The sequence below is a fragment of the Adiantum capillus-veneris genome, chromosome 16, assembly GCF_014529385.1.
Source record: "Adiantum capillus-veneris isolate H3 chromosome 16, ASM1452938v2, whole genome shotgun sequence".
In the NCBI taxonomy this organism is placed as follows: domain Eukaryota; kingdom Viridiplantae; phylum Streptophyta; class Polypodiopsida; order Polypodiales; family Pteridaceae; genus Adiantum; species Adiantum capillus-veneris.
In genome coordinates this window covers 100366926-100393210 of record NC_140946.1, presented here as the reverse complement: position 1 = coordinate 100393210, position 26285 = coordinate 100366926, and the positions used below count along the sequence as shown (strand labels likewise).

Below are 26285 nucleotides of genomic sequence, written 5' to 3'. Positions count from 1 at the left end.
ACATCAAATTGTTGACCTTATTAAGAGGACATTTGCACACAACCATGCTGATAGACCCACTTTGTCAATAAATAAGCTTGGCAAATACAGTCGGCTGACATATCTCGCTCTTTTTGGTGAGCATATAAACCAAACATCAGAGGTCACGTAAAGCACAAAAGAAATAAATGCCTTCCAAATCATCATGTGATGAGCCCTTACAATCACATCGACGAGCTCGTTCAACCAAATAAGATGCCCTGAAACCAAGACCTATGGATCCCACGAGACAGTACAGGCCCATAAAAGCATAAAAGATTACGGCTTCATTTGTTCACAACTGAAGACCCACAGCTGCATTTATATTGATTTTTCAGGTACACCAATTATGACAGATTGAGTTTAAAACACATACAATAGTCTCACATGCTCTCAACCCACCATCCCTTGACACTATCATTTGCAAGCTGTACCTCTCCCACCAATTTAACCAAAATGGTTTTAACCTGAACCACAAATGTTGTATATTACATGTCAAAAAAAATACATGAAGGTTTTCAGATGAGCCAATCCGAGGAGCCCGCTCAAGATCGCTCATCAACCAAACCAACACATTATCCAGATTTCTAAAAAATACAAAGCGATCCCACCAGGAGGGAGACTTTTGACAATTACTCTTGACAAACCCATTGTATCAGCTGAAAACAGAGCCTTTATTTTGAGAACCTGAGAACTGATCAGAAGATACAATTGCCAAGGCAATGAAGAATGTGTCAGCTGCTAGACATCACCTCGGTCTCCAATTAGTGCCAAGAGTAAAGATTAGAACACCTTCCGCTGCCTGTATCATCCTCTCACCTGGAATGCTTCTTAGTAAAACCAGAGGGTGGTAAGTATGCCAGCCCCTTCTTAGAAAACTGATGCACTCGAAATTGGCTGCAATAGCCTGAAATGGCACATAAATATCTGTTCTGAAACATGTGATCCCATTCTTGTCGGGGAAATCGTTTCCATTGCCGCAGGCAGTTGGCACAGAGGAACAAATTGATGATGAGATTCATCTAGCCAAGCAGACTGAGTAGATTATTTGCATAAGCCATTGCTTTGACATTAGGATGAGGCTGTTACAAGGCAACAGGAAAACAAATGAAAACTACTTTACTACATCCAACAACTAAACCAAGACAAATCATCAGCAATATGGCTCATACAACTGCATCAAAGGCTTTGATATCCGGCTTGAAATCAGGGGCCTTGAATTTGATGAACGCCCCTTTATTGCCCATCTGCAGTTAAGTCATTTGTGTCAAGCTACTCAAAACTAAAGCCCATCATTTAAAACAGGCCAGCTCATCAAGCTTGTGAGTATGGCACTCAAAAGTGCAAACAAAATCAATGAGTACCTGATCACAATAATTTGGTGCTGAGAATACTGTTATCAGCTTTCCATCATGCTCTATCTGATAGCCCTCCTCCTTAACTTCATGTGATCTCACAATAAGCTCTAAAAAGCACAGCAGCAGGATACAAACATGAGCTTCCTCGATAACAAAAACCTCTATATTTGTAGACGTGTGGCACACTCTCCCTTACAGGCAGTTATCCACTGCAGAAAAGCTCTGACGTTCAGCAGAGATCAGTGATGTGTGAATGTGTGTGTTATAAGCCTTTTCATCCATCAAATTTCTCTTGAAGAGCAGCTTCTATAATGCCAAGAGAAGTATGAAGTAAACGACATAGAAATGGAACTTCTCATGCAAAGGCAAAGAAGTTTGAACCAATCTGTTATACATTATAAGTAGATAAATTCTAGAGATGCACGGTAGACTCTGCCATAGTTGATTGGACACCCGCACCACAAAAGACCAAAACAAATTCCAAAATGTCAGCTTGTTGCAACTTGGACAAAAGCTGACATCTAGATCAATTCAGGAAAGCACAGATTACCTTTTAAAGGAAAGTGCAATTTACAGGTTCATGGTAGTCATCCACAAGAAAATGTAGCTATCAAATCCTCGTGTACGCACACATAATGCGCGACGCACACGCGCAAGCATAATTAATAAAAAGGATCTGTGTTCCACGTCTCTCCCACAAATCTGGATATGCAGGGCACTGGGCAGACTCAACCATGATGAAGCATGGACCAAATAACATGAATAGATAAAAAACACAAGGAAAGTAATAAGGCATATGTACTATGTACAACAAAAGATAGAACCAATTTACTTAGCACCAACCGGTCGCACTAGAGCGAAGGCTTCAAAATGTGAAAAATGCCATGTCCACTTATACGAAATGAACATTTACCTAGATGAATCCAAAATAGTGTAGTATGTAGAATCTCCATCAAGAAAGAGCAGTTATAGTGTCATCAAGTGATAATCTGGCTGCAGTGTTGTTATGACAGCCATAGAGTTTCTTCAACTTTCTTAAAGCAACTGAGTTGTTTTTAGAAGTTGGCCTATAAGCATGACATGTCAGTTGTATCCAAAGCCAGTGAATGGCACACAGAGCAGTTGGCATATGTGTGTGCATATAATGTAACAAAAAAGGAGTGAGGTTTACCAAGATTATTTTCTTCCAGAAAACGCTTAGTAACATCTGAGCCAAAAGCCACAGCAACTCCCCTTTTGCTCGGAGACCTCCCCAAACCATTGAATGGATCGCTCCATAGCAGCTCACACATCAATCCTGAAATGTGTACAGTAAGCACCAATAGCCAGAAGAAAATTGCTACCAATTACATACACGATACCTTCATCAGGTGGCTCAACAAAACGGTCTATGCCACGAATATCAGAAAGCTTGACACCATCTGTACTAAAAAGACCTCCATGCACTACAAACACTTTCCCATTAAGCACATGTGCCAGCGGTAAACAGCAGAAGACCTCAGCAAACAGCTCCACCATTCGCTCATTAAACTTCGCCTTCACTTCTCCTTCAAATCCATAAATTTTGTTCATGCTTTTGCTTTCATGGTTACCCCTCGCCAAATAGATACCTGAAATCATTTCAAAAATTACTTGATATAGCTAGTAAGACAAGAAACAAAGGGTCTGCCCACCACAGCTTGACAGACCCTTCTGTAAGCTTTGTAGAGACTTAAAGCTGCTTGATGACATTTCAGTTCAAATAAACTAGTTCCATTGTCATACACCCAGACAGGCGCAACTTACCTGGCTGATGCTACACTACTTTTGCACATGAAAATACCTTGTGGGTAAAGGCACTTGAAGGCAAATAGGGTGAAGATGACTTCTACAGAGAATGAGCCTCGGTCAACAAAATCTCCGTTGAAAAGATAAGGGTTCTCATCTGATGGAAGCCCGTTCAGTTCAAAAATATTAAGCAGGTCATAGTACTGCTTGGTTGCAGAAAGAAATCAATTGTCAGTATAGCAACGGCACAACCAAAAGAAAGCAACTGCAAGAACCCTTTGCTACTAACCTGGCCATGAACATCACCACAAACAGTAAACTGCCCATTATCAGGAACACTTATATCTACTAGCGATGGAAGGGCCATTAATGATTTGCGGACTTGAAGAAGAATCTGAAAAGCATACCTGAAAGATCAACCACACTAATCATCAGAATAAGAACAGTGTTTTGCTGGCTCAAAAACAACAGTAAGGAAAAATTTTGATGACACAAAAACAACGGCAATAAAAAGTTTCGTGGTTTCCAACAAACACTACATGACATACCGCTTGTGAACTTTTTTCTGCTGTTTGAAATCTTCCATCATTGTCTTTATGAATGGCAAAGTGACTAAATCCCCTTCTATTCTGGCTCCATCATAAGATGGTTCCACCTCTGCAGGGAAAACCAGAGGAAAATCAACAGTAAAAAAAAATCTAGTTGTCCACAAAGCATGTTAATAGGCTAGCCAAAACCAGGATTACAGGCGGTTCAATACTTCACTTACGGATAGTCTGATAATCCACAGTTTCTGCCACTATGATCTTGTCACTAGCAATGGCTTCCTCAAATCGTATCTTTTGCACTGCTTTCTCACACTCACGAAGCTTTTTCATGGCATCTGGATCTTTTGGTACAATCTTAGCTACCTGCCACAACACAATCGATCAGGAACATTCTGATACCAAAACCCATGCATATTATATGTCTCCCAGGACAAGCCCACTCTACAGCTATACCTGCTTAAAGTCCTTCAAAGCTTCTTTAAATTTTCCCATGGCTAAAAAGGCTGCTCCCCGCCGGTAGTATCCCTACACCCAAATCACGTGAAAACACTAAACATATTAAACTTACTAAATCAACTGTCCTACATCAGTCTCATCAAATACATGCTGAGATTGCAAACCTTTCGAAATTCAAAATGGGAAACTTGGCCTAAGCAAAACAGAGGGCTTGCAAACTTTCCTGCTTTACTGGAAAAAACAAAGCTTACCTTCACATATCTTTGATCAATCTCTATTGCTTTGGTGGCATCTGCAATTGCACTGCCATATTCTTCAAGCTTAGTGTGGGCAAACGCACGGTTTGCCCAGTATACAACATTGTTGCTATTTAAACTAATAGCTTGTGTGTAGAGGTCCACTGCTCTTGAATATTTGTGAGCTGTAAAGAAAAGAGAGATCGTCAATACCTGAAAAGCAATCAAAAAGAGAATCTGATATAAACGTTGACTGATGAGTGCTTGAATTGCAAATATCAATGCAAATAATTCCTAGCAGCAGCCACAACAACAAAACAAATTAGAGTGTTGTAGGTCATCTCTTACGTTTTCCACCTAGATCTAGGGGGAGAGGGCTTGCTTGCCAGCCTTTTGAGGTTTCTGTCATATGTGTTGACCTTGGCCAATGCCACATTTGTGTCAAGCCTGGCCCATTTAAGATGGGTGTCTTTGTTTATGGTAGTGAACTTATTGCATAATACTTCTCCTCTGAAGCTCAAAACTCTCCACCACCCTCGCACCATACACAATGCCTCAAATTTCCGTCACCACATCTAGGCATCCAAGTCTGCGTCAGAGGAGAGACATTGCCACCTGTTCTAAACCATTGGTCACCCAAACAGGAGAAGAATCCCAAACCAAAACCATGGGGGCCAGAAACATGTCCTTTCCTGCCTTAAGGATTTTTCATTGCATACACGAGAGAACACATGCTAATGTCCAAGGATTCCCAATCCTTACCAGTACTTGACAACCCAAGAAATAGGTATCAAGATGAATCTCAAAGTAGTACAAAGATCGTTCTGCAGAAGCATCTCCTGGATATTACTACTTGAGAGGCCTGAAGATCGTGAGATTCACCTTATTCTAGGATAAAATGGCACCTTAAAGACACTAAAAATCTCAGCAGGATGAAAATTTCAGCAAAGTGAACAAACTCTTGGGCAAAGGCTATATTAAAATTTAAACTCACTTCTTCACCATACTGTTTGTCACATGCGCAACGTGGACATGCTTCTGCCATAGTCTAGCATGAGTCTTAGCTTAGGACTCAGCCTGGCAGGCCGGTCACAATTGCATACCCTCTCTTGCACAGTCAGCTAGCATGAGCATTTTCCAAACCATAGAACCCTTTTTGCCAAAGTACACATTTTTCACTTATTTATTAATAAGTGACTTTTGTTGGAAAAGTAGGTAGGGCAAATTGCTAAGAAACTATAAAAGAAACCCATTGGGCACTCAGTACACGCAGAGGAGGCAACAAAAGGTGGTGCACCAAGTGTTGAACCCGGCATATTCTGTCTCAGCAGTACCCCAACAATGCAAGCGTTTTTGGAGCAAATTTCAGCCAACAGCGTTTTTGCAACAATACCATTTCTTTAGCCTCGTCGCATCCCCGATTCCATTCCCGGCAACAGATCCTCGCTGGAAAGCCATCCATCGCGACAGGTTTCAGTTTTCAGCCTTAGCGTTTTCCAGCCTTGACGCCGTGGTCAACACCATCGTTGCGGTCGACATCGTCATCGCAGGTCTCGGACTTGACGATGACCCATCGTCATCATCGTCATAGTCCCATCGTCCTCGTCATCATCGCCACGACACAGTACCACATTTTCAGCCCTTACATCAATGCCAGTTCTCAGCCTTACACATCAGCCAGCGTTTTCAGTTTTCAGCCCTTAGAACATCAGTCGTCGGCACAGTACCCGATCGCAGCAAATTCCCAACAATCTCAGTTTTCAGCCCTAGCATTTTCACATTTCAGCCCTAGCCTTGCATCGTCGTCGTCGTCGTCACGACGACATCGTCGTGTCCGTGACGATCGCCGTCGTCAGCATCGTCGTCGACATAGACCAGCAATACCCGTCTTCGACATAGACCAACAGTACCTATCATCGAAATCATCATCTTCGACATAGACCAACAGTACCCGTCGTCGACATCATGATCGCCGACATAAACCATCAGCACCTCGTCGTCGTCGTCAACATCATCGTTGTCATCGACATCATCGTCATCAACATAGAACCTCAGTATCCCTTTAGTACCTCACTACCTAGTACCCAGCATCAGTATCCATTAGCATCAGCATCTCAGCACTTAGTCATTGTAGTAGCGTTTGTGCAAGAATAAAGAAAGTACTTGCTTTGGCAACAGAGCAAGGGAGCCCTTGAGGTTGGGACCCGACATCCCTGTGTCATCTCTTTTCTCTCTCGTCTCTCTCTTCCTTTCAGATCGGTTTAGTTCTTTCAAGTGATGTCACGTGCGCACTTCACTTGCGCCACGTGGACACACTTCTGCCCTGGTTTAGCACCAGTCATAGCCTAGCTTAGGACTGAGCCTAGCACTTTGTGAGCCTCTAGCAGGACGTGCATGCCGAGGACGGTCATAGTTGCATACCCTCTCTTGCACAAGAACAGTCATTTCATCATGCAGGCATTTTACCGCGTGAACCACCTCTTCGAAGTCATTTTATTAAAGGAGACTTTTGTAATTCTTTTTGAAAATTTGTTGGGAAGCTTGCCCTGCCCAACATATAATTCCTATAAATGAAACCCATTGAGCACTCAGTAGAAGCAGAAGAAGCAGGGACACAAGGAGGCACGCACCCAGCAGTCAAGCCGTGTCACAAAGTGATGACGTGGCGGACAGCAGAAACCCTAATTTCTGCCAGAAACCCTAAAATTCCTGCAAACCCTAATTTATGCCAGAAACCCTAATTTCTGGAAATCGCGGAGGCGGATTATTAAAAAAATAAAAATAAAAAAATTTGGAATATGATGAGCGACGCAAATTTCGCTTTTTCTCTACTTAAATGAGAAAGAGAGAGAGAATGCTTTTGCTTTCATGTTTTGACTCTCTGTGAGAGAGAGAGAGAGCAATTGCTTTTGATTTGAAGCTTTTGGGGCTCTCCTTTTGGGCATCCCTTGTAACCTTTAAATTAGTGGTGAGGGCCTCACTTCTGAGAGCATCTGGACGCAGAGTCTGAGAGTGAAACCCTACCGCTCTCTTGTACTTTGATGATTGATTAATATAAAAAGAAATACCGAAAGGGGCGCCAGTCTTTGGGGCCAATATCTCTAGGCACGGAACTCCGCCGGGCCAGTGCAAATCTATTGTGATCTGTGAATTGTTTTGAAGTGGTTATTTGGTGCTGTCACGGTTGATTCTTGACTTGGAGTGTCCAAGTCTGTTACAGTGGTATCAGAGCACGGCCGATTTCTCTTCTACGGGAAATCCGATCTCCGAATTTTTTTCCCTGTAACAGACTTGGACACTCCAAGTCAAGAATCAACCGTGACAGCACCAAATAACCACTTCAAAACAATTCACAGATCACAATAGATTTGCACTAGCCTGGCGAAGTTCCGTGCCTAGAGATATTGGCCCCAAAGACTGGCGCCCCTTTCGGTATTTCTTTTTATATTAATCAATCATCAAAGTACAAGAGAGCGGTAGGGTTTCACTCTCAGACTCTGCGTCCAGATGCTCTCAGAAGTGAGGCCCTCACCACTAATTTAAAGGTTACAAGGGATGCCCAAAAGCTTCAAATCAAAAGCAATTGCTCTCTCTCTCTCACAGAGAGTCAAAACATGAAAGCAAAAGCATTCTCTCTCTCTTTCTCATTTAAGTAGAGAAAAAGCGAAATTTGCGTCGCTCATCATTTTCCAAATTTTTTTTATTTTTTTATTTTTTATATAATAATCCGCCCCCGCGATTTCCAGAAATTAGGGTTTTTGGCAGAAATTAGGGTTTGCAGGAATTTTAGGGTTTCTGGCAGAAATTAGGGTTCTGCTGTCCGTCACATCATCACTTTGTGACAGGCCGCACCTCAACAAGATCCCTAGTGTTTTCTTAAGAAGAAGAAGACACAAATCAGCCTGGCGTTTTCAGTTTTCAGCAAACAACCCAACGTTTCCAGTTTTCAGCCTTAGCCTCGCAAGAACCCGCTCCCACCAGATTGCAGATCCTCACTAGCTTCGCCATCTAGTACTAGATCAGCCTAGCGTTTTCAGATTTCAGCCAGATCAGCCAGCATTTTTGCATTTCAGTCCTAGCCCGGCGAAGTGGTTGCAGATCCAGGCCGTGGTATCGCCGCAGTAGCAGATCCCTCGCAGAACACCTAGCGTTTTGAGTTTTTAGCCTTGACATCGTCGCATCGACACCGTCGACATTGTCATCCCAAATCCCTATCTTGACGACGATACCTTCGTCATCGTCATCGCAGTCTCGGACATGACGACGACACCATCTTCGGCTGTCACGTGACACATCCAACCCTATGTGTCCGTGGACAAGCTACAACATGATCAGGGTTCAATTAGTCCAATCAGTCTAGATTAGAAGTGATCTGGCACTTTTGTGAGTCTATTCGTAGACCGTGCATGCCCAGTCACTTAGTGTAGATGCATATCCTCTGGTTGCACACAGCATGATCATAAGCATTCCCATTAGAATCCTTCAGGGGAATTTTCCAGTGCATTTAGCCTATTTTACCTATTTTTGACATTTTTCACTTATTATTTTTAAGTGACTTTTGTTGGAAAGTAGGTAGGGCAAATTGAGTAAGTTTATATATAAGCAAACCTAGACTAGCACTAAATGGCAGAAGAGGCAACAGGAGCAAAGCTCAGTAGGCAACTTCTTAAGCAAGAACTTGGTGGTCTCCCATCCAAGCAAGAAGGACTCATCCCTAGCGTTTTCTCCCAGCCCTAGCGTTTTTGCAACAAGTAGTCACCGCAAGCAGATCTTCATCGCAACAGCCCCATGCCTAGCGTTTTGATCCCAGCACAGTGTCCATTCACTTTGTTTGTGATCATAGCATTCTCTCATTAAGAACGGAAGGCTCTACCTTCCATAAGAACAAAAGGAACCTTGAGCACAGTTCGAAGCACTCATCTTGAGCAAAGCGCAAACATTCATTCCGTTGCACCTAACATTGGTATCAGAGCTTTGGCAGTGTTCTATATCACTCAAGGAAAGAAGCACAAGAATCACAAGAATTTTTTTTGCTTGTTGCGATCGCACGAACCCAAGTTCGCATGGGCATGTCAATTCCTACCCGTGTTTTTGAAGAGTGATAGGAATCCCAAGAAAGAAGGGCTTGTCCAGCCTTCCCTGTGCCTCTTTTCACTCATTGAGAGCGGACCGTGCACTTAGCGGTCGGCCAATCGACGTGAGGTGGGAAAAAGCAACCTTAGTGTGAGCGCAAGGCCGCCAAGGGGTGCGCCCACGGGAAAGAACAGAACTCGGGTGAAGAGAAGATCCTTCTCTAACACAGTTTGCAAGCGAAAGAAAACCTCAAGAACCCAAGAACCCAAGTTCCTCGTGAACTTAAGAACCAAAGATCATAGTGCATGGTCCTCACTCGAAGCGGAATGGATACTTCGCATACAAGTGATGAGCATGGGAGTGGCGAAGAAGAGCTTTCCCCACCAGGAGGCTTTCCCGACCCTCCCCCTTCCCATCTGCGCCACGAGTTGTACCAAATTCTATGGAGGAGATGGTCAAGTCGATGATGGAGATGATGGCACAACAACAAGAAACGAATCAAGTTGCGTTGGCACAACTAGCAAGAAAAGCATAACAACAGGAAGCCAAGGACCGCGAGCGTGAAGAAAGAAACGAAAGAATTGCCATCCAACAAGAAGCAAATCGCATTGCTTTAGAACATGAGCGCGATGGATGAAACAAAAGAAAAGCAGAAAGAAAGGCCGAGCGTGAAGCTCAAAGAGTGGCTTTGGAGGCCGAGCATGAGGCTCAAAAAGAACTAGGCACTCAAGAATTGGTTCGACAAGTACTTGCCTCGAAGTCCGAACCAACCAAAGATCATGGGAGTTCCTGGAGTGGCACAAGCCACGATGCGGATTCCAACAATCCAATCACAGAGAAGTTGACTTTTAAGAAGTATGATGGTAAGATGGATGCTACGGTTATTCATTCTTGGTTGCATCAATTTAATGCTTATTTTGCGACAACTAAGAAGGCAGGAATAGCAAAGTTTTGACGGCAGCCATGTACCTTGCCGTTGATGCCATCAATTGGTACCACGCATGGCAAGAGACACAGTTAGCCGCGCACATAGAGGAAGCCGACGAATTCACGCACCTTTCCTTCAATTGGACTGATTTCCAGAACAAGCTCAAGGCGCGGTTTATGCCACCTCAGTACCTCGCACGATTGAAGGACGATTGGCACGCTCTCAAGCAAAATGGTATGCCGGTTATGTCTTTTTCTAATCGTGTTTTGCAGCTAGGTACCCAATTACGCAAGTCGGATAATGAACGCAAAGAGGCATTCCTTTTTGGGTTATACGACTATATCAAGTTTGATGTAGAAGTCTTCGACCCAATCGATCTCAACAAGGCGGTAGCGATTCTCTCGCACAGGAGATGAAGCACAACAAGGGAAAGCCTAAGGAGAACAAGACTTCCACAAGTACCTCGCAGACTTCTCAGAACCCTCAGAACGGTAAGAACAGTAAGAATGTTAAGAATTGTAACCAATCTTCCAACAGTCTCTCAGAAAAGAATACTTCCAATGAATCTAAGGGTAAGGCTAACACAATTGCTAAACCTAAGCTTACTCCAGATGAAAAGGTAGCACAAGGAATTGTAGGAGGATACATCACGTCGGAAGAGCAAAGCACTTATTCTAAGGAAGGTCGTTGTTTTCATTGTCACATTAAGGGGCACATAAAAAGGACATGTCCTAAGCTTGAATCCAATGAATCTAAATAATCCACAGACCCCACTTCCTTTGTCAATGCAATTACTGATAACACGAGTGTGTCCCAAGTTTCTCTTGACCCTCCCATTGATGATTCTCTCATTAAATGTTATGGTCAGGTGTCAGGGCAACGTTTTGCCATATTGTTTGACCCAGGTAGTATGCATGATGTGATCAATCACTCTCTTGTTAAGAGAGCCCGCCTAGAAGTTAGTCAGGAATCTCCTCTCGAGGTCTCTGGCTTTGTTCCCGGTACGGACTCTCTCATCACGCAGGAGTGTCTTGGTGTGTTGTTTACAATTCAACAAGCTGCCTTCACTAGAAGTCTCTCCTCTCTCAGGATGTGATATGATTTTGGGCATTCGATGGTTTCGTGATCTTAACCCTCTCAATGATTGGGAGGAACACTTTCACTCTCTATACCAAAAGTGATTCTCCCATTGTCATTCGCGTAGAGTACATTGTTCATTCTCCCTCTCTCATTGCTAATATGCAGGAAAAGATTGAAAGGATTCAGGAGAAGGAGACTCTCTCAGTCTCTTCTTCTCCAAAGCATGACACACAAGATTTGCATGATGATTTGAATGACAATGATAAGCATGATGATTTGGATGATAATGATGAGCATGATGATTTGCATGATCAAGATGTGATTTCTCACAAGCATGATGATTTGCATGAAGAAGATGTGGTTGTTCACAAGAAGGATGAGTTAGTGAATGCTTTTTCTAGCGAAGCTAATCTCATTGCAGAATCGATCAATCACGAAGGATCAATCTTGACTCTCGAGTCGAGGTCCAAAGAATCCCCTCAAGAAGAAGCGATCTTGGCTCTTGAGCCTAGGTCCAAAGAACCCTCACAGGAAGTATTATGCAGAGTTACCCAGAACGCGGAACGGGAACGGCAACGGGCCTCCCTGCGGAATGGGGGAACGGGAATGGGCCCGGAACGAGAACGGCATAAAACGGGAGGCTAAAAAAACACCCAAATATTATTTTTTTTAGCGTTATGTGTTTAAATACAAGTAGTACTAGAGTCCTTTGACTCTAATAACCACAAAAAACACGATTCGAAGACCACTCAACCTTATTATGACTTGATTGGGATGTGCGACGCCTAGAGTACATAGCACATATACAACATTGAGCAAACACAAAGCCCATACACAATGCTCTCAAATAATTGCAAGAGTAGTAGTCAGAGATAACACTTTGGAATTAATTATGGCTAACATAGTAACAAGCCTCAAGGGCCGCCAAGGTGCTACAAAAAAACCAAAAGGGGGCAAACCAGACTCCAGTGACCACAATACCAAAAGACTGAAGGTGACAAATACCATAAAGATGCGAGTAACTACAAATGGCAAAGAGGGCAAGGCTCAAGCAGCCATACAAAAAGGTAAGGATAAATGGCAAAGACTCAAGACTCAAGAGCCACTAGGCTGAGAGGCCTCCCAATCTGTAGTAGCCGGCTGTAAATCATGCACATCCTCCCATTCCTCATCATCGAGCTCTAGGTCCGGCTCGATCTCAGCCACGGATGAAGTACCTGGTGTTGGTGGATGTGCATCTCCACCTTGTCTGTTTATTTGTACTCTTGCAAAGCATTTTCAAATTTGCGCAGACGAAGACAAGATCATTAGCCTTCTCCACTCCAAGCCGATTCCTCTTCTTGGAAGCAATGTGGCTAAAGGTACTCCACAATTGCTCCAAGCATGAGGTACTAACTGATTGGCTGAGAATACGGATCGTCAATCTCTGAAGCTCAAGGCCATCATAGCCATAGTCCTCCCACCATAGCACTGAACCTATCTTCCTGCGATCAATCTGAGCATATGGACTGTCAAATGACCCTCGCATCTCTCTGTACTCTCAACTGACCTCTGACAATGCGTCGCCCATCTCTGTCTAGAACCATCTTGTTTAAGATCTCTGTAAATTGATTCATGACTTCCCTATCTAACTCATGCCCTGCAGCTTGGAACTCTGGATCCACCATGTACGCTGCCCCGTGTAAAGGAGAGGCATATGAATTCCACCTCGAGCTGCAAAGCGCATGGATCTCCTCATATCGCTCTGCGTTCGGCTCAAGTTGTGCAAGCTGCTCAATCATGCGGTTCATTGCCTCATAAATCTTGCCAATGCAAGGATCCATGCCATCCAAAACTCGAAGCAAATGAACCACCCGTTTTACCTGTGCGTCTAGACTCTTGAGCTCCTTCCAGAACTCAAGATCCTCTGCCTTATCCTTGTACAAAATCCCTGTAACTGTCTTTGCAGAGGGGGAGGTGGTGAACTCATCACTGATGAAGACCTGTCGGACCGCATTTTGACATTCAGACAGCCTGCGCACAAGAAGAGAGTTGAATGCGAAGCGGGTGTCTGAATACTTTAGAAGCACTTTGCCGCCCGACCTCTTGAGGTACTCACTCCGAACCAAGTTGTGATTGTTGATGAAAGTAACAATCTTCACTGCATCAGCAATGACTGGAGCGATTCAGTCTAGCTTGCCGATGTCTTTTAGAAGGTTGTTCAAGTAGTGTGCCATGCAAAAGCACACTGTCACATGCGGATAGTGGCCCTCTATAATAGTTGTTGCTGCCCTGTTTGATGCCTCCTCATCTGTGACAAAGGCCACCACGTGTTGCTCACCAATGGTTTCTATGGCCGCTGTCCACTCTGCAGAGAGGACATCGGCGGACTTGCCACTCTCGGTGGCATCATGAGAGTGCACAAAGTACATCTCTCCACTCGAGTATGCGACGAGACCATGGATAGATCTCTTCCTTGTATCGCTCCACCCGTCGGCAATGAGGAAAACGCCATGTTTTGCCCAAAGATGCTGAATCTTGAGGGTTGCTTGCTCCACGATAGCCTTCTCTCGATCGAGCAAAGTGGTTCGGAGAGCCTCTGAAGATGGCAGCACATAGCTGGTGCCATACTCTCCTATCCGTTGCACCATGACTTTCCAATACTCCGATCTATTTCGATCAAACATAGAAGAGGTTAGTATCAAAAAGGTGGAAACGACGATAACGGAAGAAATGAGAGAGAAGATTCATAAATCGTAAAACAATGAACATACCTCACTGCAACAAATGGGATATAGTCGTGATAGAAGAATCGGGCCACGACCGCATCCACCTCTTCCTTCTTCTTTGGGTCCCAAGAGGTGGCAAGGGTCTTTTGGCAACGAATTGGACCTTGTGAAGATGCACCAACACCTACACCGGGTAGAGAGGAAGAAGGGAAAATGAGGGTCGTTGGATCAATACCTTTGCGTGCGGGCTTGGCTTTATGGTTGAATTGCCGATCCTTTTCCTCGAGCTCCTTCCTCTTCTCGATGGTTACGTTGGCACAAAATCTCACCTCAAGTCCCGGCACTCGAAGAAAGTGTGCCCTCACTTTGTCATGCCCCCCTTTCCGCGTGTAAGAGCATAGCTTGCATACCCATGCACGACAACCTCCCGCCGCCGACAAGGTGCCCTCCGAGGTCACTTCATCCCACCACGACCATTCCTTCGCCTTTTGAGTGTTGCCTGCATGAACGGAGGGGGTTGTACGAGAAGAAGAGGCCATGGATGATGGATTATCCGTGAAAGAGAGAGAGCTTGATCTTGAACTTTGAGAGAGAGAGAGGGCTTGAGAGAGAGAGGCTTGCCACTTGATTCCGTGAGAGCTTGAGCCTTGAGCCTTGAGCCTTGAGGGTTAGAACTTAGAAGTTAGCCCAAGAGAGAGAGAGAGGTTGAGCCTTGAGGCATGCCGCGGCGCCGCACTATGGCTTGAGAGTTGAGAGCAAGCAAGGGAGAATGGGTCTTGATGAATGTGTGAAGAATGGGGGAGCAGGGGGGAATTATATAAGTTTTTGCTTGCTGAAAATGGCCGTTGGCTGGCCCTAACTGCCATTTTTTTCAAAATCAAAATCTGCCGTTTATGGCTGTTGGGGACGTTCCGGACGTTCCGACCCCGTTCCGAGTTTTCCGTTCCAGTCACAGATTTCAGCCAGAACGTCTGTCCGTTCCGAAAAAAATCAGCCGGCCGGAACGCCGTTCCGACGTTCCAAGGCCCCAAACTTCCGTTCCCTGGTAACTCTGGTATTATGTGTTCGCATGATTGATACGCACGCATTGATCGAGTGTTTCATTCGTGATCGTTTCTTGTATTTTCGTCAACGTCTTTATGTGATCCCTTTTCCTAGGCATGACATATTGTACGTAGAGCACGTTTCACTCGTGAATGAGCACGAATATATGCGGATTGTTCATGAAAAGCTGAAAAGTATGCATTCAAGGAAGTCACGTTCCATGTCTCTTCCTTGGCACGACATAGTTGTAGAAAGAGCACATGAAAGTATGAGCACCAAGCATCGGCATTTCCGTTGTGAATTGCCACAATTGATTGCTCTAGATCAAAAGAGAGATTCGATCTCATTGTTTGCGTGTGTGTGGTGAACGGTTTAGCACTCCGTGTATTGGTTCATCTACATTGCATGCACGGTCTTTAAAGAAGACAAGATTTTTTCCACTCACTTTACATGGAATAGGTATGTTCATGGTTTTGTGTTGGAATCGGTTTCAGGAATTTTCAGCCATGGAGATTCTTGAAGAAGAAAGAAGCAGGTCTCTAAACGATGTTGAAGCATCGAAGGAGCCACGGGAAACTTTGTGTCGCTTTCAGTGTGGCCCAAAGAAGCAAGCGTTGCAGACCTTTATGAAGTTCAAGTACCGCATGACCCACACATCAGAGTGGGCCAGCGAAGAGTCCCTTCCAGGATTCCGGATGCTATGGGCCATCTCCCTCGACGCCATACAATTCGGTACCAGTACCTCACTTTGAAAAGGAAGGAATGTCACGTGACACATCCAACCCTATGTGTCCGTGGACAAGCTATAGCATGATCAAGGTTCAATCACTCCGGTCAGTCTAGATTAGAAGTGATCTGGCACTTTTGCGAGTATATTCGTAGACCGTGCATGCCCAGTCACTTAGTGTAGATGCATATCCTCTGGTTGCACACAGCATGATCATAAGCATTCCCATCAGAATCCTTCAGGGGAATTTTCCAATGCATTTAGCCTATTTTACCTATTTTGACATTTTTCACTTATTATTTTTAAGTGACTTTCGTTGGAAAGTAGGTAGGGCAAATTGAGTAAGTTTGTATTTAAGCAAACCTAGACTAGCACTAAATGGCAGAAGAGGCAATAGGAGCCAAGCTCAGCAGGCAACTTTTCAAGCAAGAACTTGGTGGTCTCCCCTCCAAGCAAGCAAGGACTCATCCCTAGCGTTTTCCATTTGCATCATCGCCAAGCAAGTCCCAGCCCTAGCGTTTTTGCAACAGGTAGTCACCGCAAGCAGACCTTCACCGCAACAGCCCCATGCCTAGCATTTTGATCCCAGCATACCTAGCGTTTTCAGCAGTAGAAACCTCAGCAGGCAGCGTTTTTTAGCTATGAAGTACCTGCAGTTTCAGCCCTAAAAGAGTAGCAGAATCAGCCCCGAAGAACATCAGTTTTCAGCCTTCAGTAGATGCAGATTTTCAGCCCTAAAGACAAGCAAAAACAACGTTTTCGGCAACAGCAGATTTCAGCCCATAGCGTTTTTGGACAGCAGATACTCACTTGTACATTTCAGCCCATAGCGTTTTTGCACAGCAATAGAAAGGTTGCAGATTTCAGCCCTAGTGTCGTCCCCGTCGTCGTCCTCAACAAAGCCTAGACGTGCATCAGTCTCATGCATACACTTTGTACCAATTTGTGCAATCATAAGTAGACCACTCTCGCCGGCGAGAGTGGGGCCTTCGGAGGAGGGTTTTACAATGTCTCTGGTGTCGTATCTCTCTTCTCTCTCTATCTCTCAGGCTCATTCACTTGCACGCAGTGTCCATTCACTTTGTTTGTGATCATAGCATTCTCTCATAAAGAACGGAAGGCTCTACCTTCCATAAGAACAAGAGGAACCTTGAGCACAGTTCGGAGCACTCATCTTGAGCAAAGCGCAAACATTCATTCCGCTACACCTAACAGTCACCATCGTCACAATCAATATCGTTGTCATCGTCGACATAGACCAACAGTACCCGTCGTCGACATCATCGTCTTCGACATAGACCCCGTCGTTGACATCACCGTCTTTGACACAAAACCGTCGTCAACTTCACCGTCTTCGACACAGTACCGTCGTCGACAAAGACCCTTAGTACCTCGTCGTGGACTTCATCGTCTTCAACATAGACCTCGTCGTCGACCTCCCTGTCTTCGACATAGAATCCGCAGTACCCGTCGTCGGCATCATCGTCTTCGACATGGTCAACATTTAGCATCGGCATCTCAACATTTAGTCATTGTAGCAGCATTGTGCAAGAATAAAGAAAGTACTTGCTCTGGCAACAGAGCAAGGGGGCCCTTGGGACCCGACATCCCTGTGTCGTCTCTTTTCTCTCTCTCGTCTCTCTCTTTCTTTCAGTTCACTTCAGTTCTTTCAAGTGAACTAAAGTGTCCCTTGTGTTTGTGTGCGGAGTACTAGATCCGAGCAAAATCCTTACTCTTCCGCCGCACTTGACATTTGTATCGGAGCTCTGTGTGCGTTGCACCTGGCATTTGTATCGGAGCTCTTACAAACCGATCACGTGACTCGCCCTTGGACACACTTTGAGTGGGGCACCAGGTTGTCACAAAAATATGGAAGCGTAAACTGATGTTTAATTGCACTTCAAATACTCAAGAGAATTAGAGGGAGAGAGAAAACTTGACACTCCATTGGGGACCAGAAGATGGGCTGGTCCCCCCCCATAAAGAGAATATCTTTATTACTAAGGGAGAATCTTTACAAGCACAGGAACGGGGCATACGTCCGTCCTCTATTCTTTCTTCTGTTCTGTTCTGACTACTGACTGAGAAAGTGTTTCCACTTTCTTTCCCCTCTTCTGCGAGACTGGTTGGAAGCTCTCGAAAAGAGAGTCTATCTTCCAAAACAGCTCATCGGAAGCTCTCACAGAGGAGAGTCCATCTTCCGTTATGTGTTGCCTTCATGCTCATTCATTCATGCATCGAACACAAAAGAGAAACAAGCAAAATGCACACGCACATGCTTGCTGTAATTTTCTGCACATAACCTGAAATTCTTACCTGTGCACACCCCTACGCCGAAACAGAGGTCTTATTCACGATGGAATCACGCCAAACTTGATGTAGACTTAGGATAAGGAGAGAGAAGAGAATTTCTATGGCTGATCTGCTGAAAACAGCCCTAATCGAGGTGATTAGGGGCTGAAAACAGAGAATTACAGCAGCCGCACTCTGCTAAGAGAGCGTCTACGGCAGCTTCTCGCGATGAAACTTCACCAGAAGGTGTCTATGACTGTGAGATCCCTTGTTCTTGACAATGGGAGCACAAGGCTACCACATATGTCGCAAGGGGCTGCTCTCAAGCTTCAATGGAGGTCTCCACCGCGTAGAGCACGCTCACATTAGGGGGGGTAGGTGCACTGCCAGCCCTGAAAATGGGGGAGGGGGGGCTCCTAAATAGCCATCAGGGAGAGGGGGCGCTAGGAAGAGAGAGAGGGTGAGAGAGAGTTAGTTAAAAACTTAAAAACCATTCAACTTTTGACTTTAAAAACTTCTAGCTCATTAATTAAAAATGTGCAACTAACTAACAAATGCTACCAATGATTCTTTTATGAGAACACCAAAGGTCTGCCGACGCAATGCCGCCTTGGCACTGCATCGCCTTTACCTGTTCACACTTGTCCGGCCGCCTGCCCGAGCACGGACCGTTAAATTTAATTTAACGAAACTTACCCTAAGGCTTTATTAACTTTATTAGCCTTAGGGTCACTGTTCTAAGGACCCCATCTCATTCATGTGCTTGTACTGACGCGCGTATTTTTCCTGAGCCTAAATCTGAGGCTACTGCTTACCCCTTTCTGAAGACCCGATTTCCCAATCACTAGGGCTTCAGGGTAATTTCTGCTAAGGTCCCTCTGAGGTGTTGTGGCCCGCATTTAGGCTCACCTGAGGCCTTAGAACTGCTAGGTCTATTCTGGTGTACACACAACTAATTAGATGATTTTGTTCTCGTAAATAAATTAATTATTTACAAAGTCTGACTTAGTTACATCAGGTACACACACCTCGGCTGGTAGCATCGAGAAACGCGGGAAGGATGCTGATGTGGCAGTTCCAGGTTTCACGTCCTAATTCTCGTTGACAGGCTGACGTGAAATGCGTACGGAAATTCCGTGATTTGCAGGCAGCTATACGGAAAATGCTTTTTACGCAAGCTGAAATTCTACGCAAGGCAGATTGAGAAGCTTTTGGGATTAGTTGCTTTATTTTACAAGCTTTTAAAATTGGAAGCTTTTGGGGCTCTGCTTTTGGGCATCCCTTGTAATCTATAAATTAGTGGGCAGGGCCTCACAACTCAAAGCCTTAGGGTCTGACAGTGAGAACCCTCCCACTCTCTTGTACTTTGAACACACATTAATACAAAAAGAAATACCGAAAGGGGCGCCAGTCTTTGGGGCCAATATCTCTAGGCAAGAAACTTTGTCGGGCCGTGTCGAATCAATTGTGAATTGTGAACTGTTTTGAAGTGAATCTTTGCTGTGTCGCGGTAGAATCTTGACTTGGAGTGTCCAAGTTTGTTACAGTGGTATCAGAGCGCGGCCGATTTCTCTTGTACCGGGAAATCCGATCCTTTTCTCGTGGCACTTATGGATTCCAACAACGAACAGCCAGATTGCATGGGTACTGACCCAAGCACATTGATGAAAGTACAAAACTTTGCCGAGCTTGGGGCAAAAGTGAAAGATCAAGAAGCCCTGATTTTCTTTGATGGAGGAGCCAAGGCCAACTTCATTTCACCTGAATTGGCGGCGTGGCTCGAGATTACACCCGATCGGATGGGACCACAAGCAAAGGCACTTCTAGCGGCACACGGCAGGGACGTGGCCATTACACCTATCATTGGCAAACTTCGGTTGCATTGTCAGGGGTATTTGGGGCACGAGGACTTCTACATAATGCCCTTGGAAGGTTGTGATGTTCTCCTGGGAGTCCCTTGGTACCATAAGAACAACGCCGTTGTCGATTATCGGGCGAAGAAAGCGACATTGACAACTGAAAAGGGCCGAACCATTGTACTTGATGTGAAACTTAAGGGCGAGTCTGTCCCTATTGTATCGGCTTTGGCCGTTTCCAAATTAATGAAATCCAATCTGTTTGTTTACTTGATCTCTTTTGAAAGAGTTAAATGATGATCATAGGACAAATATATCTGAACTTGATAAAGAACGCCAAGATTTTCTCCACACTCATGCCGATTGCTTTTCTGAGGGCCTACCAAGCGAGTTGCCACCAGATCATACCATTGATCTGATACCTGGAAGCACACCACCAAACCGGCCACCTTACACTATGAGTCGAGCCCATAATGAAGAGATTATGAACCAAGTGAAAGACCTCTTGGAAAAGGGTCTTATCCAGCCAAGTCCTTCACCTTACTGCTCTTCGGTGTTGTTGGTTTTGAAGAAAGACGGATCTTGGAGAATGTGCATTGATTATAGAGCTCTCAACAAAATCACCATCAAGAACAGATTTTCGATTCCTAGGATCGATGATATTATAGACCGGACTATAGGGATCCTCTTGTTTTAGTAGGATCGATTTGAAGAGTAGATATCATCATATCCGAATAGCGCCAGGAGATGTCTACAAGACAGCTTTTCGGACGACCTTCGATTTATACGAATTTTTGGTGATGCCGTTTGGCCTTACCAATGCTCCAACGACCTTTAACCGAATGATGGACACGATTTTCAAAGAGTACAGATCTTTTGTAGGCACTTTCTTTGATGACATTATTGTCTTCTCCAAAGATGAGGCAGCACATCTGCTACAGGTCTTTCAGGCATTGCGAGATCACAAGTTGGTGATTAATGCAAAGAAGAGTGATTTTTTCCTACCAAAGATACACTTTTTGGGAATTATTGTCTCAGCAGCAAGAGTGCAAATGGACCCGACCAAGATTGAGACTATTCGTAATTGGCCCGATTTGAAGAATGTACATGAAGTTAGAAGATTCTTGGGCTTATGTTCTTACTACCGGCGGTTCATTAGAAAGTTTGCAAAGGTTGCTTCTCCTTTGCATATTTTGACACAGAAAGGAGTCCCTTTCTGGTAGGGACCCACAGAGGTGACTGCCTTTCAAACATTGAAAGAGAAATTGACTACAGCACCAGTTTTGACTTTGCCGGATTTGCAGAAGTACTTCGAAGTATATTGTGATGCTTGTGGTCTAGTCTGGGTGCGGTCTTAATGCAAGAAGGCCATGTCATTGCCTATGAGAGCCGATTGGTTTCAAGGCCGGAATTGACAACACAGATATATGAGAGAGCTTTTGGCGGTTATCCATGCTCTTACTCAGTGGCGACATTACCTACTCGGAGCCGATTTTACGGTCTTCACAAATCATCAGAGTTTACACTACTACTTGTCATAGAAGCAACTATCAGAAAAGCAGATGTGGTGGGCGAACATCTCGTCCCAGTTTCACTTCCAAATTGTCCATGTGCAGGGACAGAAGAACTTGGTGGCGGATACTTTGTCCCGGAAGCCGTTGGTTTTAGCTATTTCCGCGACACACCATAGAAGCTTCGAGGATACGGTCGATCAGTATGCCACATATACAAATTTTGCAGATATATTCAGTCGAATACAGAATGGGGAGGTAGTAGCGGGATATTCCATTCGGGATGGCTACTTGATGAAGAAAACAATGTTGTGCATTACACAACCGTTGAGGGAAAAGGTTCTAACCCAATGCCATTGTCCATTATTTACGGGTCACCACGGCATTGATACCACCTTGAAAGGTGTGGAGGAATACTTCTTTTGGCTGAGACTCAAGAAGGATGCTTGGTATGCCAGAAGGTCAAGTTTGACAAGTTGGTCCCCCCCCACCCCCCCCCCCCCCCCCCCCCCAGAAGGAGATTTCATTAATTCCTAAAACTGTTACAAGCACGTGAACCTAAAATAGAATTCATTGTTCATGTCCTGAATATTTTTTTGATGCATAAAGATGCATGGTTTCATAAGCCTATTGGCTGAAATTCATCATACATGTAGCCAAGAACAGCTATATCTCCTCCGTATTGAGGTTTTAAGCGTGGGAGAGGCTTCTACTAATATCTACTTGCGTAGGAGATGCCCACACGAGTTCTCCTTGGCTGAAATCTACTTTTGGAACGCGTCAGAGTGCTGAAATTTTCGTGGGCGGGCTTCACAGCCTCTGCACGACCTTCACAGACACCAAAGCAAGAGGATCATAGAGAGAGAGAGAGAGAGAGAGAGAGAGAGAGAGAGAGAGAGAGAGAGAGAATTGGTTGAACTAAGAGCCGAGAGAGGAGACTCTGTGTGAATGGAAACTGCTGCAAAGTGGTAGCGCTACCTTCCTTTTATCTTAGCGCTAGGAATTTCCTTGCCAAATGGCCCAAGAGAGAGAGAGAGAGAGAGATGGCTCGCAAACTCCCCCATGCTACCTTCTTTCTAAACCTTACGCCAGTTGCTGATTTTCAAGCCTTATTTTAATGTTTTATCATTTGACCCTATTCATACTAACCCGGCCACTCAATTTATAAAGGTTTTAAACCTTAAGGCTTAAAAATGAGAGTTTAAACCCGGGTTTCTGGCCAATTTGGAGCGTTAATAACTCGGTCAATTTCAACTCTTCCGAAATGTCAGACCGGCCACTTCTTGGGCGGCTACCACAAAAACTATTAAATTATAGCTTTTTTGAGCGAACTCAGGACCCCATCTTGTTCATGTGCTTGTTCTGAACTATTATGCACTGCGTCCGGCTGTTGTTGTACTTATCATACTATACGAATACAGATAAATTTCCACATGGCACATTGCACTGGAAAATTTACCCGTTCATAATTGGTACCAATAAATTCATAAATTCATTCAGTGTGCACAAAAATCATTTTCATTTATTTGTAACCATAGCTAAAAATATTACATCCCCCTAGCTTCTAAACGGTTGTCCTCAACTGTAAGGCTTAATGATGCTGATACAGGATGTCTACAAAAACTTGCAATTCTGATTACGTCATCCATTGAGCATTTAAAGGATAGTAATTCTTAAACTTTACTAAGTACTTACAATGAGTTCTTCAAAACTTTATTGGCGCTCCTAATAGTGAATGATCTGTTCTAGAAAAAGTATTTCTTGAGTACATCTACCTCAGGGGGATCTTTTGTACCTGGTTCTGTAACAGGTTCTTCATAAGGTTCGTCAACGAAAGGTCGTAGAAGGCTATGTGATTCATCCATATCTTGCACATACTTGTCTGTCTCAAATATCTTGTCCTTAGTCTGCAAAATGGGTGGGACTTTCTTCCCTCCTTCCACTATCTCAAATGGCACCTTGCCTATTGATGTATGCACACTGTTATTGTAAGCATATCCAACCAACGTTAAATGGTGTTCCCAAGTTGCCTAGTGCTCTAACACACAGCATTTGAGTAAATCAAGCCAGTAGGATAAATCCTACTTCTGACTCTCCATATGTTGCGAATGAATGAAGATGAGAACTTTAGCGTCGTATCAATGTTCTCAAATAATGACTTCCTGAAAAGACTCGTGATACGTGGATCCCTTTCACTGACAATTGACCGAGGCATCCCATCACACTTAAAGATATTACTCATGACTATCTTAACCATATGTTCTAGCTTTATCTTCTTTTTGACAGGAATGAAATGAGTCTGATTACTAAGCGTACAAATGATAGTCCAAATTCCAGCATTACTTGTTTGCGTTCTTGGAAGATCAAAGATAAAGTTTGTCACAAATTGATGACGTGACATGCCCGAAAATTACGTTGGAATGTTGGCATGGCAGAACCGTACGAAAAATCCGCATTTCACGCTAACTGGTTGGCGTTGCAATTGTACGGACTTTCCGCGAAATGCGCTAACAAGTGATGATGTGGCACAGCATACGGAATTTCCGTAAAATGCGTTGCAACTTTTGGAAAAGATGCTTTTGAGTTAAAGCTTTTCATGTATTGCTTTTGAGAGCCCTAATGGTGTCACGTGACACATCCAACCCTATGTGTCTGTGGACAAGCTGCAGCATGTTCAAAGTTCAGTCAATCCATGCAATCTAGATTAGAAGTGATCTGGCACTTTTGTGAGTCTATTCGTAGACCGTGCATGCCCAGTCACTTGGTATCGATGCATATCCTATGGTTGCACACAGCATGATCATAAGTATTCCCTTCAGAATCCATCACATTCAGTCGGGGGAATTTTCCAATGCATTTAGCCTATTTTCCCTATTTTTGGTATTTTCACTTATTATTTTTAAGTGACTTTCCAACAAAAGTAGGTAGGGCAATTTTGCTAAGTTAATATATAAGCAAACCCAAGTTAGCACTTTCTGGCAGAAGAGGCAGCAAGTGCTCCCTGCTCAACAGGCATCTTCTCAACAAGAACCCCTCAAGACCACAAGCACCTGGCGTTTGCACCTTGCCTCATCGCCAACCCCTTCAAGCTAGCGTTTTTGTAGCCTCATCATCACCTCAAGCCCTTGGCGTTTTTGATCATCATCAGCACCAGATCCCTGGCGTTTTCAGCCTTCCATGATCGCCAGCTCTCCCAGATAGCTAGCGTTTTTCACTAACCCTAGAAGAACAGCCAGCGTTTTTGGTTTCAGCCCTTTGGCAGTAGGAAGTCAACGTTTTCAGCAGTGAAGGACAGCAGACAATTCAGCCCTTAGTTGGTTGCAGATACACCCCATTTTCAGCCATAGAAAACGCAGCCAAAACAATCATTTTCAGCCACCGAAACAGTCCCGAAATTCAGCAGTTAGAAGACCACAGATTTTAGCCCTAAAGTAGTCGTTGTCACCGGCATAGTCCCAAATTGCATTAATCCATTGCATCGTCATTGTACCACTATGTGCAATCAATAGTAGACCACTCTCACCGACGAGAGTGGGGCCTTCGGAGGAGGGCTTTACACGTCTCTGGTGTCGTATCTCTCTTCTCTCTCTATCTCTCAGTCTCATTCACTTGCACGCAATGTGTCCATTCACTTTGTTTGTGATCATAGCATTCTCTCATTAAGAACGGAAGGCTCTACCTTCCCTAAGAACAAAAGGAACCTTGAGCACAGTTCAGAGCACTCAACTTGAGCAAAGTGCAAATTCATTCCGTTGCACCTAACATTGGTATCAGAGCTTTGGCAATGTTCTGTATCACTCAAGGAAAGAACCACAAGAATCACAAGAATTTTTTTTTGCTTGTTGCGATCGCACGAACCCAAGTTCGCTTGGGCATGTCGATTCCTAATCGTGTTTTTTGAAGAGTGACAGGAATCCCAAGAAAGAAGGGCTTGTCCAGCCTCCCCTTGTGTCTCTTTTCACTCATTGAGAGCGGACCGTACACTTAGCGGCCGGCCAATCGACGTGAGGTGGGAAAAAGCAACCTTGGTATGAGCGCAAGGCCGCCAAGGGGTGCGCCCGCGGAAAGGAGTAGAACTCGAGTGAAGAGAAGATCCTTCTCGACACGGTTTGCAAGCGAAAGAAAACCTCAAGAGCCTCAAGACCCGCAAGAACCCAAGTTCCTCGTGAATTTAAGAACCCAAGACCACAAGAACCCACGACTTCAGAATGGTCATCACTCGAAGCGGAATGGATACTTCACTTGGAGGTGATGAGCATGAGACAGGCGAAGAAGAATTTTCCCCACCAGGAGGTTTTTCTGACCCTCCCCCTTCCCCATCTACGACACCGATTGCACTAACTCCAATGGAGGAGTTGGAGCTGTTGTTTATGGAACAGAATTTACAACGCGAACCAAGAGATGCCGCAAGAATGGCAGCCATAGCGCGTGAGCGCAAGCAAGTACGCTTGGAAGCCAAAGAACGACAAGCCAAATTGGATCGTGAATTCAAAGAAAGAAAAGCAGAAGTGGAACGCAGAGACGCAGAAGACAAAGCAGAAAGACAAGCAGAGCACAAAGCAAGACAAGCAGAATTTGATCGCGAGATCAAAGCAAGAAGGGAAGAGCTCTTGCGACTCTTTTCCCAAGCTCAGGCACAGATGCAAGAGATTCGGGAAAAGGAGACTCTCCCAGTCTCTTCTT

The 26285-nt window shown here is 44.5% G+C and overlaps 1 protein-coding gene across 1 annotated transcript in view; it reads right to left on the bottom strand.

Moving 5' to 3' along the window:
- Positions 1-464: 464 nt before the first annotated feature.
- The window catches only part of PP5.2 (protein phosphatase 5.2), an 86921-nt gene continuing 61100 nt past the window's right edge, over positions 465-26285 (bottom strand). The window contains exons 3-13 of the mRNA XM_086485357.1: positions 4399-4568; positions 4145-4216; positions 3913-4054; positions 3692-3800; positions 3433-3550; positions 3199-3346; positions 2738-2986; positions 2548-2673; positions 1383-1483; positions 1191-1265; positions 465-1100 (exon numbers count right to left, since the gene is read on the bottom strand). Of these exons, the coding sequence (XP_086341483.1) occupies positions 1041-1100; positions 1191-1265; positions 1383-1483; positions 2548-2673; positions 2738-2986; positions 3199-3346; positions 3433-3550; positions 3692-3800; positions 3913-4054; positions 4145-4216; positions 4399-4568 (1370 nt within the window). The 3' untranslated portion in view covers positions 465-1040. The remainder of the gene's footprint in view (positions 1101-1190; positions 1266-1382; positions 1484-2547; positions 2674-2737; positions 2987-3198; positions 3347-3432; positions 3551-3691; positions 3801-3912; positions 4055-4144; positions 4217-4398; positions 4569-26285) is intronic.